The following is a 13,772-nucleotide window of genomic DNA, read 5'->3' as shown; positions in this document are numbered from 1 at the left end:
GTCTATCCATTTGTTGATGGGCACTTGGGCTTGTTCCCTCTCTTCCTGTTGTGAATAGTGGTGCAGTAAACAAGGATGTGCATACATGTTTTGGTCACAGCTCTCGTTTCACTATGTTCCTAATAGTGGGAGAGCTTGGTCAAGTGATGTGTCTGATTCCTGTTTTTTGAGAAAATGCCAGACTGCTTTCCATTGACTTGTACTGTTTTACATTCCCACTGGCAGGGTTTAAGAGTGCTAATCTCTCTACATCCTCAGATTAATTTGTAGGTTGTTTTCAATTATATACCTTTTTGGGGAAATTGGGCATGTTCAGTGTCTTTGAAAACCTCTGAAAGTATATTCATATCCTTTCAACTTTATGATTTTGTGATGGACACATGATTGCTTTGTTGTCCTTATATAGGAAACCTCATAATATTCAGATGTAATATAGGGTTTTTCTCATGTTTACATATTTCCATTTAAAAAATAAACTTGTTTTGATGATATTTTTTATCTGCATTCTTCCCTTTGAAATTTTTCAGGACAAATATTGAGGGAAAGGTGGATATTGGAGACTTGACCTGGGAGCAAAGGGAGAAAGTCTTGAGATTGTTGTTTGCAAAAATGAATGGTTTTGTTCCTAGGTAACTACTTATTTTTACAACAAAATGCTTATTTATTATAAAAACTAGAAACTGTGTAAGAACTATGTGCTTATTCTCAGTAGCATGAAACGAATGGGCAAAATCCGGGGGTGGGTGAAGAGTCCTGCGGCTTAGTTACAGCAACACTCTGAGATACAGAATGGAAAATAAGTTGGATAAATGACTAGTCAAAAGAAAAATGAATTGTAATTAAAGACTGAGGAGAAGAGATTAACAGTAGATGATTAATGTCTGTTGGAAAGTTACTACATTGTTCAGTTGAATGAATGGCAACTTAAACAAGTATAGCAATTGTTTAGATTTTTTATTATTGCCATGCAAAGGTAAGTAAATGATTTTTAAGTTGACTATTAGGGGATTTATACTACTATCATATTGTTGTCTCTGTTATGTGCCATTGAGTCAGTTACGATCCAGAGCAGCCCTATGAAAAATGGCTCTGAATTTTGCCCTATCCTGAGTCTATCTCACCACCTCTGACACATCTAATCCCATTGCCACAGTCACTGTGCCACTCCTTCTCATCCAGGGTCTTCCTCTCCTGTGCTGACCCTCTACTCTTCTAAGCATCATGTCCTTCTCAAAGTACTGGTCCCTCCTGGCTACATGACCAAAGTTTGTGAGACAGAGCTTCAGAATCCTTGTCTCCAAGGGCAACTTGGTTTCACCCTCTCCAGGACAGACCTGTTTGTTCTCTTGGAAGTCCATTTTATATTAAGTACTTTTCTTTAGCCCCACAACTCAAAGGCATTGATTCTGCTTCTCTCATCCTTATTAAGTGTTCCGCTCTCAGATGTATAGCAAGCAATTGTGTGAATGAAGGCCATGGCCCTGATCAAATGTACCTTAGTATCTAGACTGATATTGTTGTTATTTAGCACTCTGAAAAGGTCCTTGACAACAGGTCTTCTTTATGCAACTTGTCTTTTGATTTCCTGACTGCTGGTGCCAACAGTGTTCATTGTGGATCCGAGCAAGAGGAAATTGTTAACAACCTCAATCTTTTCTCTATCATGATATTGCCTAGTAGTAATGATTTTTACTTTCTTGGTGTTGCGATACAATCCATATTGGAGGCTGCAGTCCTTGACCTTCTTCAGCAAAGCTGTCATCCTCACTTTCAGCCAGCAATGTTATCTGCATAACACAGATTTTTGATGAATTTTCCTCCAAACACAATGCCACTTTCTTCTTCATAAATTCCATCCCAGTCTCCCAATGACCTGTTCTGCATATAGATTGAAAAGGTATGGAGAAAGGATGCATTCCTAACATACTTCTTTCTTCATTTTGAACCTTCCAGTGTTCCCCTGTTTTGTTCAGATAAACAGGTATAGGTATAGCCTGTAGTGTCAAATGTTTATCACTCAAAATATCTTTCCTGTTTATTTTGTGCTGAAGTGTCTATTGTATTAAGGCAAGAGGATTAGGGTGGGATACAAGTGCCACACTATTAGAGGCCTCAAAGCTAACTCTCTCTTTTTAGGATATACAGCTACACTGCAACTGATAGTCTACAGTACACACCAATCTCTGAAAAACCATCCTGCATATCTATAGTTGTGTAAGTCATTCATCCCTCTGAAGGTCTCTGGGAGATCACTGAACCCAAAGGGCATAGAAGAGTGAGAGAACTGAGCAATGGAGGGACTGTTGATGTTGGAAATAATGGAGTTAGACAGAAAGTTAAGTACTTGGGACACTATTCACTCTGCAATTCTTGTAACTGGTCTGCTGCTAATCTTGTTGTTAGGTGCTGTTGAGTCAAGTACAACTCATAGTGACCCCATGAGAAAAAGATCTGAACCCTGTTCTATCTTGTACTATCTTCACACTTCCTGCTAATCTTAGTAGAAAGAATTATGAATACATAAAGTTTTCACATGAGCAAAATCCAGTGTTCTGGGATTACCATTCTCAATGTTAGGCACAATTTATTGTGAGCCCCATAGACAAATGCATTTGCATAGTTGATAAAACACAAATAGACCTCCTTCTAATACTCTCTGTTTTCAACCAAGATTCATCTGATGTGTGCAATCCTGAAGAAGATGGAGTGAATACACTTAGTCTTTACACCAGAAAGAATTGGTGAACACAAAACCATTTCAGGAAGCAGCATATGATTAAGAACGGAAATAACAAGGTTTCAGGAGTCTTTAGGATACCAATTTACTTGTTTCAACAAATTGATGCAGCCCTAGATTTACTCACTAAGCTATGCCAGAAAACTTGGAGAACAGCTACCTGACCAGCTGATTGGAAGAGATTAATATTTATTCTTATTCACAAAAAGATAATCCAGCAGAATAAGGAAATTACAGAACAATATCATATGCAAGTGAAATCTTGCTGAAGATAACAAAAACAAAAAAAAATGGCTAGAACAGTACATCAAAAGAGAACTGCTAAGGGAGCTCTGGTGGCCTAATGGCAAGAAACTGCATTGCAATCCCAGAGGTGCATGGTTCAAATCCACCAGATGCTCTGCCGGGGAAGGAAGGACAATCTCCTCCAGTACCAGTCAGATCCAATTTGACGGTACACACACAAAAATTTAAAAAAAGAGAACTGCCAGAAATACAGGCTGGATTTAGAGCTGTGGCATGAAGGATATCATTGCTGATGTTAGATGGATCTTGGCAAAAGTAGAGAAAACAGAAGGATGTCTATTTATATTTCATTGACTGTGCAAAGGCTTTTGACAGTGTGGATCATGACAAGTTATGACTGACATTGAGAAGAATGGGAATTCCAGACAAAACCTATACCTAGAGCAAAGGAACACTGCATAGTTTAAAGTCAAGAAGGGTGTGCATCAAGGCTGCATCCTTTCTCCATTCCTAGTCAGTCTGTATGAAGAACAAATAATTCAAGAAGCTGGACTATATGAGGAAAAGTATGGCATCAAGATCAGAGGAAGACTCAACTTGCATCATGAAGAGCATAAAACTTTGCTTGCTGAAAGTGAGGAGGACCTAAAATACTTACTGCAGAAGATAAAAGACTACACTATAGGTTATATCTCTGTATAGACCTCTGATATAGGTTACATCTCAACATCAAGAAAGTAAAAATCCTCACAACTGGGCCACTAGGCAACATCATGATAACTGGAAAATAGATTGCAATTGTCAGTGACTTACCCTTGCTTGGGTCCACAATCAACACCCTTGGCACCAGCAACCAGGAAATCAGAAGATGTATTACATTGGGAAACTAGGCTGTCAAGGACCTCTCCAAGGTGCTGAAGAGCAATGATACAAGTTTGAAGGAAGGTGTACCTGATCCAAACCATAATCTTTCCCATTATTTGCTAGGAAAGTTGGATCATGCATAAGGTTGTTGTTGTTGATTGCTGTAGAGTCAAGCACACCATATAGTGATCCTATGAACAAAAGGCCTGAAGCTTTTCTATAACTATCATAATTTCTCAAAGTTCATAGAGTTTCCAGAGGCATTTGGTTTAGAAAGTGGATGCCACTCCTGCTTCCAAAACGTATAAGGGTAACAGAAGAATTGATGCCTTTGAGCTGTGGTGCTAGAGAAAAGTGCTGAGCATCCCATGAAGTGCCAAAAGGACAAGCATCTTAGATAAGGCGCTCTTCAAGACAAGGATAGCGAATCATCATCTCACATACTTTGGGCATGTTGTTAGGAGGGGCCAATCCTCAGAAAAGCACATGATGCTTGGAAAGGTGGTGGGTCAGGAGGGGAAGACCCTCAATGACATGGATTGACACAATAACTGTAACAGTGGGCTTATGTATGCCAGAGATGGTCAGCATAGCACAGGATAGGACTTCAGTCCCATTGTTCATAGGGTCACTATGAGTTGTAGTTTACTTGATGGCATTTATCAATAACTACAAATTAATAAGAATTAAAAGACATTGTTCTTTATCACAGGTGGTTTGAAATTATTATCTTATAGTTTATTTGGCCAGACAAACCCAAATACAATGAAAAAATTACATGACACAATAAACTATAATTGGAGTTCAGGCTATGGACTATAATGAACCACAGTAGTAAGGGGAGACTTTGTTGAAGTGGTGTGATATTGTGGCTTGCTTTGAATGTTGAGCTCTAGTGGCCTACTGAGTAGAACTGCATGCTAACCCAGAGGACACACCTCCCTGGAAGTTCAAATTCACCAGAAGCTCCTTAGGAGAAGGATGGGCAGTCTCCTACTGTGCATTTTATAGCCTCAGAAATCCTGCTGGTGGGTCACCTACAAGGAGGTTCACACTCAGTGGCAATGAATATATAAATATCTAGCATGAACAAAAAGCCCAGAAGGAGAGTGTTTAGAAGAAATTGTCTGGCTTCAGGAAATTTGGAGTATGCCCAAGAGTATTTAGAAATAGATTACATTTTGATGAACCTTAAAAAGCATACAGAAAAGCCTCAATTTATGCTATTTATGTAGTTCTTAAATTTATATGTACTTCACTCCCCCCTGTTTTGGAAGAATAGAAATATGAATAATACATAATCCTTGAACTAGAAGGAGCCTCAGAGCTGACCTTAACCTAACACAGCGACATAAAAAAAAGAGTTGGGGTGCATCAAAGGTAGTTTGGGTACACAGTAGTGATGGGTTTAGGCAAGTATAGGAGCAGTTAAAAGGAAAAAAAAAAGGTAAAACTTGACAGGCATTTAGAAAAGAGAAGATTTAGTGTTGTTGTTGTTATTATTGTGTACCATCAAGTCAGAACCAAGCCGTAGCTGACCCTCCAGTCAGTTTTCAGAGGCAGTTAATCACATGGAAGGAGATTGCTCATCCTTCAACTGCAGAGCAGCTGGTGGACTTGAACTGCATGGCTTTGGGATTGCAGTGCAGCTTCTTGCCACTAGGCCACCAGTGGTCCCTCTAGAAAAGAAGCTTTAGTGATAGAGGAAAACAACAACAACAGCAACAACAACAACTATGTTTATACCCCAGGATATACAGCCAGCATCCCAGACTTCCAGTTCCATACTAGATTGTTTTCAGGAGTGTAAAAACACATTGTTTTTGTTCAGACATTCCTCTAGGTCGTATAGCCCTGGTGTACAAGTTTCCCGTACAGCAGTAACTTGTGGTTGCTGTACAAGTTTCCGTACAGCAGTAACTTGTGGTTGCTGTGAGGCTGAATACTAAGACATGGATGTGTCAAATGCGTTAATGGTTGGTTACCCAATGCGGACAAAGAGTGGGGTGGAGCTCCCCAATTCAAACAAGCTAGGAAGGAGGAGTGGCATCCACTTCTGTAATAGCTTGCCTCTGGAAACCCTATGAACCTGGAGAGAGGATGAAAGACACACAAGCGTTGAGGACTCTCCTTCACAGGGTCACTATAAGTCGCCTGCGACTCAATGGCACTTAACAACAACAATAGAAACACAGGAAATTTGGGTGAAATCTTCTACATCAAAGCAAAGAACTTGAACCCAACCACAACAGAACCATGTCTAAACTGGTTGCTGTCTCATCTATGCCAGGATTACATGAAGGAAAAATAAGAAGTTATTGTTGTTGGATTCTGTTGAGTACAACTCATAGTGACCCTAAGAGCAGCAGATCTGAACCCTGTCCTGTGCCATCTTCACATTTTTTAAAATTTAAATTTATTATTTCCGTAAAAATTTACAGACTTTGGATTTCCTTTCATTCATTGTTGCACATTTCTCATCTCCCCATTCTCCCCCCCTCCCCAGTACACTACCCTCTTGGAAAAGTAAAAGAAAAACTCTTTCATTGTTTTACAAACCCTCCCCTAGGTCCACTCCACCATGTAGCCATCACTCTAGACTCCTGTCATGACAGTAATACCTAATCACATATTTCTTTTAAACCGTTTTCTCTCTCATCTGTTTCAATACAGTATTGAACCCATCTTTCTCAGTCTCTCCCCAACCCCAAGGACAGTCCTGTTTTACAACAGTGGCACCATGCAGTATTTGTCCTTTTGTGACTGAGATACTTCACTCAGCATAATGTCCTCCAGAGTCACCTATTTTGAATAATATTGCATGAATTCCTTATTTTTCAATGCAGCATAGTATTCCATTGTGTGAATATACCACAGTTTCTCTATCCATTCGTTTGTTGATGGGCACTTAGGTTGTTTCCAACTCCTTGCTATTGTGAACAAAGCTGCAGTAAACATGGGTGTGCATATATCTGCTTAGATGTCAGTTAAGGTCTCTTTGGGATAATATTCCCAGTAGTGGAATTGCTGGGTCAAATGGTATCTCTATTTGCAACTTTTTGAGAAAGCGCCATACTGCCTTCTACAGTGGTTGCACCATTTTACACATTCACCAACAGTGAATAAGGGTTCCAGTTTCTCCACAACTTTGCCAGCATTTGTTGCTTGCTGTTCTGTTAAATTTTGCTATTCTAGGGGAGCTCTGGTGGCCTAGTGGCAAGAAGGTGCAACTACAATCCCAGAGGTGCACGGTTCGAATCCACCAGATGCCCTGCCGGGGAAGGAGGGGCAATCTCCTCCTGTACCAGTCAGATCTGATTTGACGGTACACACACACAAATATAATAAAGTGAAAAAAAATTTGCTATTCTGACTGGGGTGAGATGATAATCTCATAGTTGTTTTCATTTGCATCTCTCTTAGAGCTAGGGATTTTGAACATTTCTTCATATGCTTCTTGGCCATCTGAATGTCATCTTCAGTGAAGTGCCTGTTTGTATTCTGTGCCCATTTTTCTATTGGATTATTTACCTTCATTTTGTTGTGGTGCTCAAATATATAAATTCTGGATATAAGTCCCTTATCTGATAAGTTATTACCAAATACTTTTTCCCAGTCAGTGGCTTCCCTTTTTACCCTGTTGGTGAAGGTTTTGGATGTGCATAGGGATTTGATTCTTAGAAGATCCCATTCATCTACTTTATCTTCTCCTGGTTGTAGGTTATCTTCACATTTCTTGACACACCAGAGCCCATTGTGGCAGTCACTGTGTCAGCTTACCTGGTTGAAGGTCTTCCTCTCCTTCACTGATCCTCTGCTTTTCTAAGTAAGCATCATGTCCCTCGACACGGCATAGCCCATCCTAGCAACAACAGGCCCGAAGTATGTGAGGCAAAGCTTTATCTTTGCCCCCAAGGAACACTCTGGGTGCACTTTCTACAAGACGTATTTGTTTGTTCTTTTGGCAGTCCATGGGATAGATATTAAGTACTCTTCTCCAACAACACAGATCAAAGGCATCAATTCTTCTTCTGTTATCGTTATTCACTGTGCAGCTCTCAGATGCATAGCTAGTGACTGGAAAGATCATGCATGGCCTGAATCAGATGCACCTTAGTCCTCAAACTGACATCATTACTCCAAATGCTCTGGGATTCCCAATTCCTCTAAATGTTAGCCATGACTTGTTATGATCCACCCAGTCAAATGCCTTTGTATATTCAGTAAAGCATCAATAGACATTTTTCTGGTATTCTCTGTTCTCAGCCAGGATCTATCTGACATTGCCAGTGATATCCTGGTGCTAAGGCCTCTTCTAAATCTTGCTTGAACTTCTGGCAGTTCCCCATCTATGTACTGTTCTAGCCATTTTGTTAATAATCTTCAGCAGTATTTTGCTTGCATGTGATATTAATGATACTGTTTTATAGTTTCCACATTCTGTTGGATAACCTTTCTTGAGAATTGGAACAAATAGGGACCTCTTCCAGTTGTTGGCTAGACAAGTATTCTCCAAATTTTCTGGCATAGATTGGTGAGCACATCCAGGGCTGCATCCATTACTTGAAACAAGTCAGTTGGTATCCCATCAATTCCTGGGGCTTTATTTTTTGCCAATGCCTTCAGTGCAGCTTTGACTTCCTCCTTCATTCCCATTGTTTCCTGCTCATATGGTATTTCCTGAAATTTTTCAGTGTCAGTCTGTTGTTCTTGGTACAGTGACTCTGTATTCTCTTCATCATCTCTGCTTCCGGGATCATTCACTATATTGCCCATAGCATCTTTCAGTATTGTGACTCAAGGCTTAAATTTGTTTTTTCAGTTCTCTCAGCTTGAGAAATGCAGAGCAACTTCTTCCCATTTTATTCTCCAAGTCCAGCTCTCAGCACATAAAACTTTGCTTTGTCTTCTTGAGCTGCCCTTTGAAATCTTGTGTTCAGTTCTTTTACTTCAGCATCTTTTCCCTTTGTTTTGGTTTCTTGACAGTCTTGTCCAATTTTCAAAGTCTCTTCTTACATCAATTTCAGTTTTTGCTGTCACTTCTGTCTTTGTAATGACCAAATTGCTCTATGGATGATATTGTTGATATAAACCCACAAGAGCAGGATGATGTAATGAAGATGAAGTTAAATGAGAAAGCTCAAACAAGTTGAGGACGCATTCAGTGGTATGTAGTCTATCAAGACATGTGGACTAATTACAAAGCTAGAAGTTTATCGTTGAGTCCAACAGTGTAACACTTCCTTTTGTGACTGAAATAAGTCAGAAAGGTGTAAGAACTCTATGACTGACTTTTTAGCACATCAGCAGCCACTTTAGCTGTAATTCAGGCTGTATTAATATCTAGTATCACCATTAGACTATTTAATATAACCAGTATTTGAATGGTTTTATGCAGTCTTTCTGCACACACACACACACACACACACACAGAGAGAGAGAGAGAGAGAGAACGAGAACGCCTTAGGACATATACTAATTGTCTAGTAGAGATAGAAACACTGAAAAATTGTTCTTTTTGCTTTGAAAAGTTGGGTGTTAGGAGCAGGAAATAAACATCACTAATATTCTTAACTCACTTTGTTAGTTGTTTTAATAAAACTAATTCTGATAATATTCACTTAATAAAGCTTTATTGGTTGCTTGCATCTCACAGTCAAGAAAACAAAAATCTTCATCACAGAACCAATAGGGAACCTCATGATAGATGGAGAAAAGATGGAGACTGTCAATGACTTTGTCGTTCCACAAGTAATACACTTGGTATCAGCAGTCAGGAAATCAAGAGACTGGACAAGTCTATAGTCAGGGACCTCTCCAAATATTTGAGGAGCAGTGATGTCAGTTTGAGGACTAAGGTGCGTCTGATTCAGGCAATGGTCTTTTCAGTCACTTGCTGTGCTTCAGAGAGCTAGACAATGAATAATGTTGGCAGGAGATGGATTAATGCCTTTGCACTATGGTGTTGGAGAAGAGTGCTGAGCATCCTAAGAAGAGGTATGTCTTGGAGAAGATGCAGCCAGAGTGATTTTGGGAGGCAAATATGGCAAAGCTTCATCTCACATTCTTTGGGCATGTTGTTAGGAGAGGTTACTCCTTGGAGAGGGACATAATGCTTGGAAGGGTGGTGAAGGAGAGGAAAACCCTCAACCAGGTCGACTGACACAGTGTCTGCAGCAATGAGCTCAAGTGTGAGAGATTCTGAGGACAACACAGGGTAGGACAAAATTCGGATCTGTTGTTCATAGGATCGCTAGGAGTTGTATTCAACTCGAAGGCATTAACAACAACACGCTGCTTTCATACACTCATCATTGATACATGTTTTAGGAATGGAAGAAGTATTTGTTATTGGTTGACAAATCTGTTTTGTGTAACTTTATTTACTTTCAGATTAAAATATTGTTATGTGCTGTCAAGTACAGGCTTCAGTATCTCTGAAGCCTGCCCTACTCTGACCAGTCTCACACACCCCACACACCCCACTCCTATTGCCCCAGTTACTGTGTCAATCCAGGGTCTACCTACCCTCTGCTGTCCTTCCATGAGGGATGTTTATTTCCTATTCCTAAACCTATACTTCTCAAAGCAAAAGAAGCAATTTTTGTAGTGTACCTATATCTACTGGACAACCTGTGTTCTATGGTGGCTTATGTGTGTGTGGATGTGAGAAGAAAACTTTTTGGGCCATGTTTTTGATAAGTACTCATGGTCATCTTGCCACTCATGGCTATTATGTGAATATCATCATAATCTACACACATATTTCTGAGTTTTATCTTTAAATTCAATGTCTAGGTTTAAATTAACTTGTTTAACATTTTACTGTCTCTGTGTAAAAAGTTCACTTAGAAAAAGTAAGGTAATTGGTCATTTCAGCTGAACTGGCTGTCAGAAGGCACTGACTCACTTAATGCTCACTTTTCCCAACCACAGGAAGGACAGCCAGCGCCTTAGGCTGCCAGTTACAGACCAGATTGTTCCTGACAATACAGAAGCAAAGGAATTTGGGTAAGATATCTTGCCAAAGTAATGAATATGAGCTTCAGTACAGTGACTCTTGGGGTATCTTTTACAAGTTAGAGTTTCGTGAAAGAGCCCTGGTAGTGCAACGATTAAGCACTTGGCTGCTAATCAAAAGGTCACCAGTGGCTCCACAGAAGAAAAGGCCTGGAGATTGGCTCCCATAAAGCTTACAGTCAAAGGAGCCCTATCGGGCAGCTCTATTCTGCCTTTTATAGTCCCCCGAAGTCAGAATAATTAGACCCACAGCCCTTGTTCTGAGCTAAGGTCCATGTGCGTATGGTTGTTGACATTTCTGTGACTTTATCATTATTGCAGGGATGAAAGTGAGCTTCAAGATCAAACCTTCATCACCCAGCAAGTCCCAATCTCAGGCTCTGCTGGTAAACAGGCACCACTCAGCATTCAGCAAGGATCACAGAGCCCTGGCATGGTAAGGACTGTCACAAACAGATACATTTAACGTCTCTTACCAACTCATCTACTCTTCTCTTGCAAACTCCTATCGTCCTTTTCTCTAATGGGCAGGAGCTTTCGGGGCTTGATGAAATGAACAACTGTAATGCTATTATGAGTCAATAGAAATTTTTGTATCAGTATCTACCATAATGATGAAAGAAGAAGTTCAGGCTGCTTTGAAGGAAATGGCAAAAAATAAGGCTCCAGGAATAGATGGTAAACCAGTTGACATATTTCAGCTAACAGATGCTGCCCTGGACGTGCTCACCAAGTTGTGCCAAGAAATCTGGAGAACAACCACTTGGCCAACTGACTGGAAGAGATCTATATTTGTTTCCATTCCGTCAGAGTGTGGAAACTATAGAACAATCTCACTGATTTCACATGCAAGCAAGATTCTACTGAAGATTATGCAAAAATGACTGGAACAGCACATCAGCAGAGAACTACCAGAAGTCCAGGCTGGGTTTAGAAGGGGTCATGGTACTAGGGATATTTTAGCTGATGTTAGATGGATCTTAGCTGAAAGCAGAGAATACCAGAGGAATGTCTATCTGTGTTTCATTGACTATGCAAAGGCATTTGACTGTGTGGATCATAACAAACTGTGGCTGACTCTGAGAAGAATGGGAATCCCAGAACACTTGATCGTGCTAATGTGAAACCTATACTTGGACCAGGAGGCAGTCGTCAGAACAGAGCAAGGGAACACTGCATGGTTCAAAATTAGGAAGGGCGTATGCCAGGGATGCATCCTATCTCCATACCTTTTCAACCTGTATGCAGAACAGATTATCCGGGAGGCTGGGCTCTATGAGGAGAAATGTGTGGTAAAGATTGGTGGACGATTTATCAACAATCTGCGTTATACAGATGACACAACCCTGCTTGCTGAAACTGAAGAGGACCTGAAGCACCTGCTGCAGAGTGTCAAGGACTGCAGCCTACAATATGGATTGAGGCTCAATGTCAAGAAGACAAAGATTCTCACCACTGGACCAATTGGCAGCATCAGGATGGATGGTGAAGAGATTGAGATTGTTCACAGCTTTAGTTTGCTTGGCTCCACAGTCAACACTCTTGGCACCAGTAGCCAGGAAATTAAAAGGCACATTGCCATGGGAAAGTCTGCTGTTAGGGACCTCTCCAAAGTACTGAAGAGCAATGGTGTCTCTCTGGAGACCAAGGTGCGTTTGATACAGGCCATGGTCTTTGCAGTCGCTTGTTATGCATCAGAGAGTTGGACAATGACCAAGGAGGATAGAAGGAAAATTGATGCCTTTGAGCTGTGGTGCTGGAGAAGAGTATTGAGAATACCATGGACTGCTAGGAAAACAAACAGATTTGTCCTGGAAAGGGTTAAACCAGGTGGCTCTTTGGAGGCAAGGATTCTGAGGCTCTGTCTAACATACTTTGGACATGTTGTGAGGAGAGACCGGTCCTTGGAGAGGGACATCATGCTTGGGAGGGTGGAGGGACAGTGCAGGAGGGGAAGGCCCTCTATGAGGTGGATTGATTCAGCGACTGGGATAATCGGGACGGGAGTGTCAGAGACACTGTGATTGGCACAGGACAGAGCAGAGTTTAGGGCTGTTGTACATAGGGTTGCTATGAGTCGCAAGCGACTCAATGGCACATAATAACAACAACAACATCTACAATAAAGGAAGACCTATTACTGGGTATGATTAATGCAAGTACTACTTAGCACCTATTTGTGTGGAAAAGCTATATACTGTAGCCCAAATACATAATAAATTATGTAAGAATAAACTTTTCTTTCAGTTATATTCACATTTCCATATTCTTAATGATCTTGTAATTCTTGGCTTTGGAGAGAAGGGGGATGTTTGAGTCAGTAGGGGATTAGGCATGATAAAGAACTAAGTTGTTTTTCTTAGGTACCATCGAGTTGAGTATGACCCATAGTGACCCTATGAACAAAAGTTCTGAAGCCTGTAATATCCTGCCCCATTCTCATACTTCCTGACACACAAGAGCCCCCTGCAGCAGTCACCGTGTTAATCCACCTAGTTGAGGGTCTTCTTCTCCTTCGCCAACCTCCACACTTCCCAGCATCATGTCCCTCTTCAAGGAACAGCCCATCCTAGCAATATGCCTAAAATACATGAGGTGAAGCCCTATCAACTAAATGTGGACACAATGGAACAAACAATATCACTAATATCGCATGCAAGCAAAATACTGCTGAAGATCATTCAAAAGAACTATTGTGTAATTAAAAGATAAACAAGATTTTTTCCATTTCTTTTTTTTATTGTTTTCTTTTCCCTCCATCTGTTTGTCCTCTTAAAAGTAAACAAGATTTTGAAAGGTTTTTATTTGTAATTTTTTATTCATAATTGGCACAGTGTAGAATCTGAGAAATGAGGTTACATCAGAGCAAAAAGAAAAAGATGTTATTTATTAGCTGTTATTAGCA

The 13,772-nt window shown here is 40.4% G+C and overlaps 1 protein-coding gene across 1 annotated transcript in view; it reads left to right on the top strand.

Annotated features, from left to right (window-relative positions):
* CCDC176 (coiled-coil domain containing 176) overlaps positions 1 to 13,772 on the top strand; it is a 64,415-nt gene that overhangs the window by 49,429 nt on the left and 1,214 nt on the right. The window contains exons 9-11 of the mRNA XM_006884787.1: positions 528 to 629; positions 10,784 to 10,858; positions 11,189 to 11,303. Coding sequence (XP_006884849.1) covers positions 528 to 629; positions 10,784 to 10,858; positions 11,189 to 11,303 — 292 coding nt within the window. The remainder of the gene's footprint in view (positions 1 to 527; positions 630 to 10,783; positions 10,859 to 11,188; positions 11,304 to 13,772) is intronic.

This window comes from Elephantulus edwardii, unplaced genomic scaffold (assembly GCF_000299155.1).
Source record: "Elephantulus edwardii isolate Elephantulus edwardi_28Jun2011 unplaced genomic scaffold, EleEdw1.0 scaffold00037, whole genome shotgun sequence".
Lineage (NCBI taxonomy): Eukaryota > Metazoa > Chordata > Mammalia > Macroscelidea > Macroscelididae > Elephantulus > Elephantulus edwardii.
The sequence above is the reverse complement of the archived record's forward strand: the minus strand, read 5'-3'. Positions and strand labels throughout refer to the sequence as shown.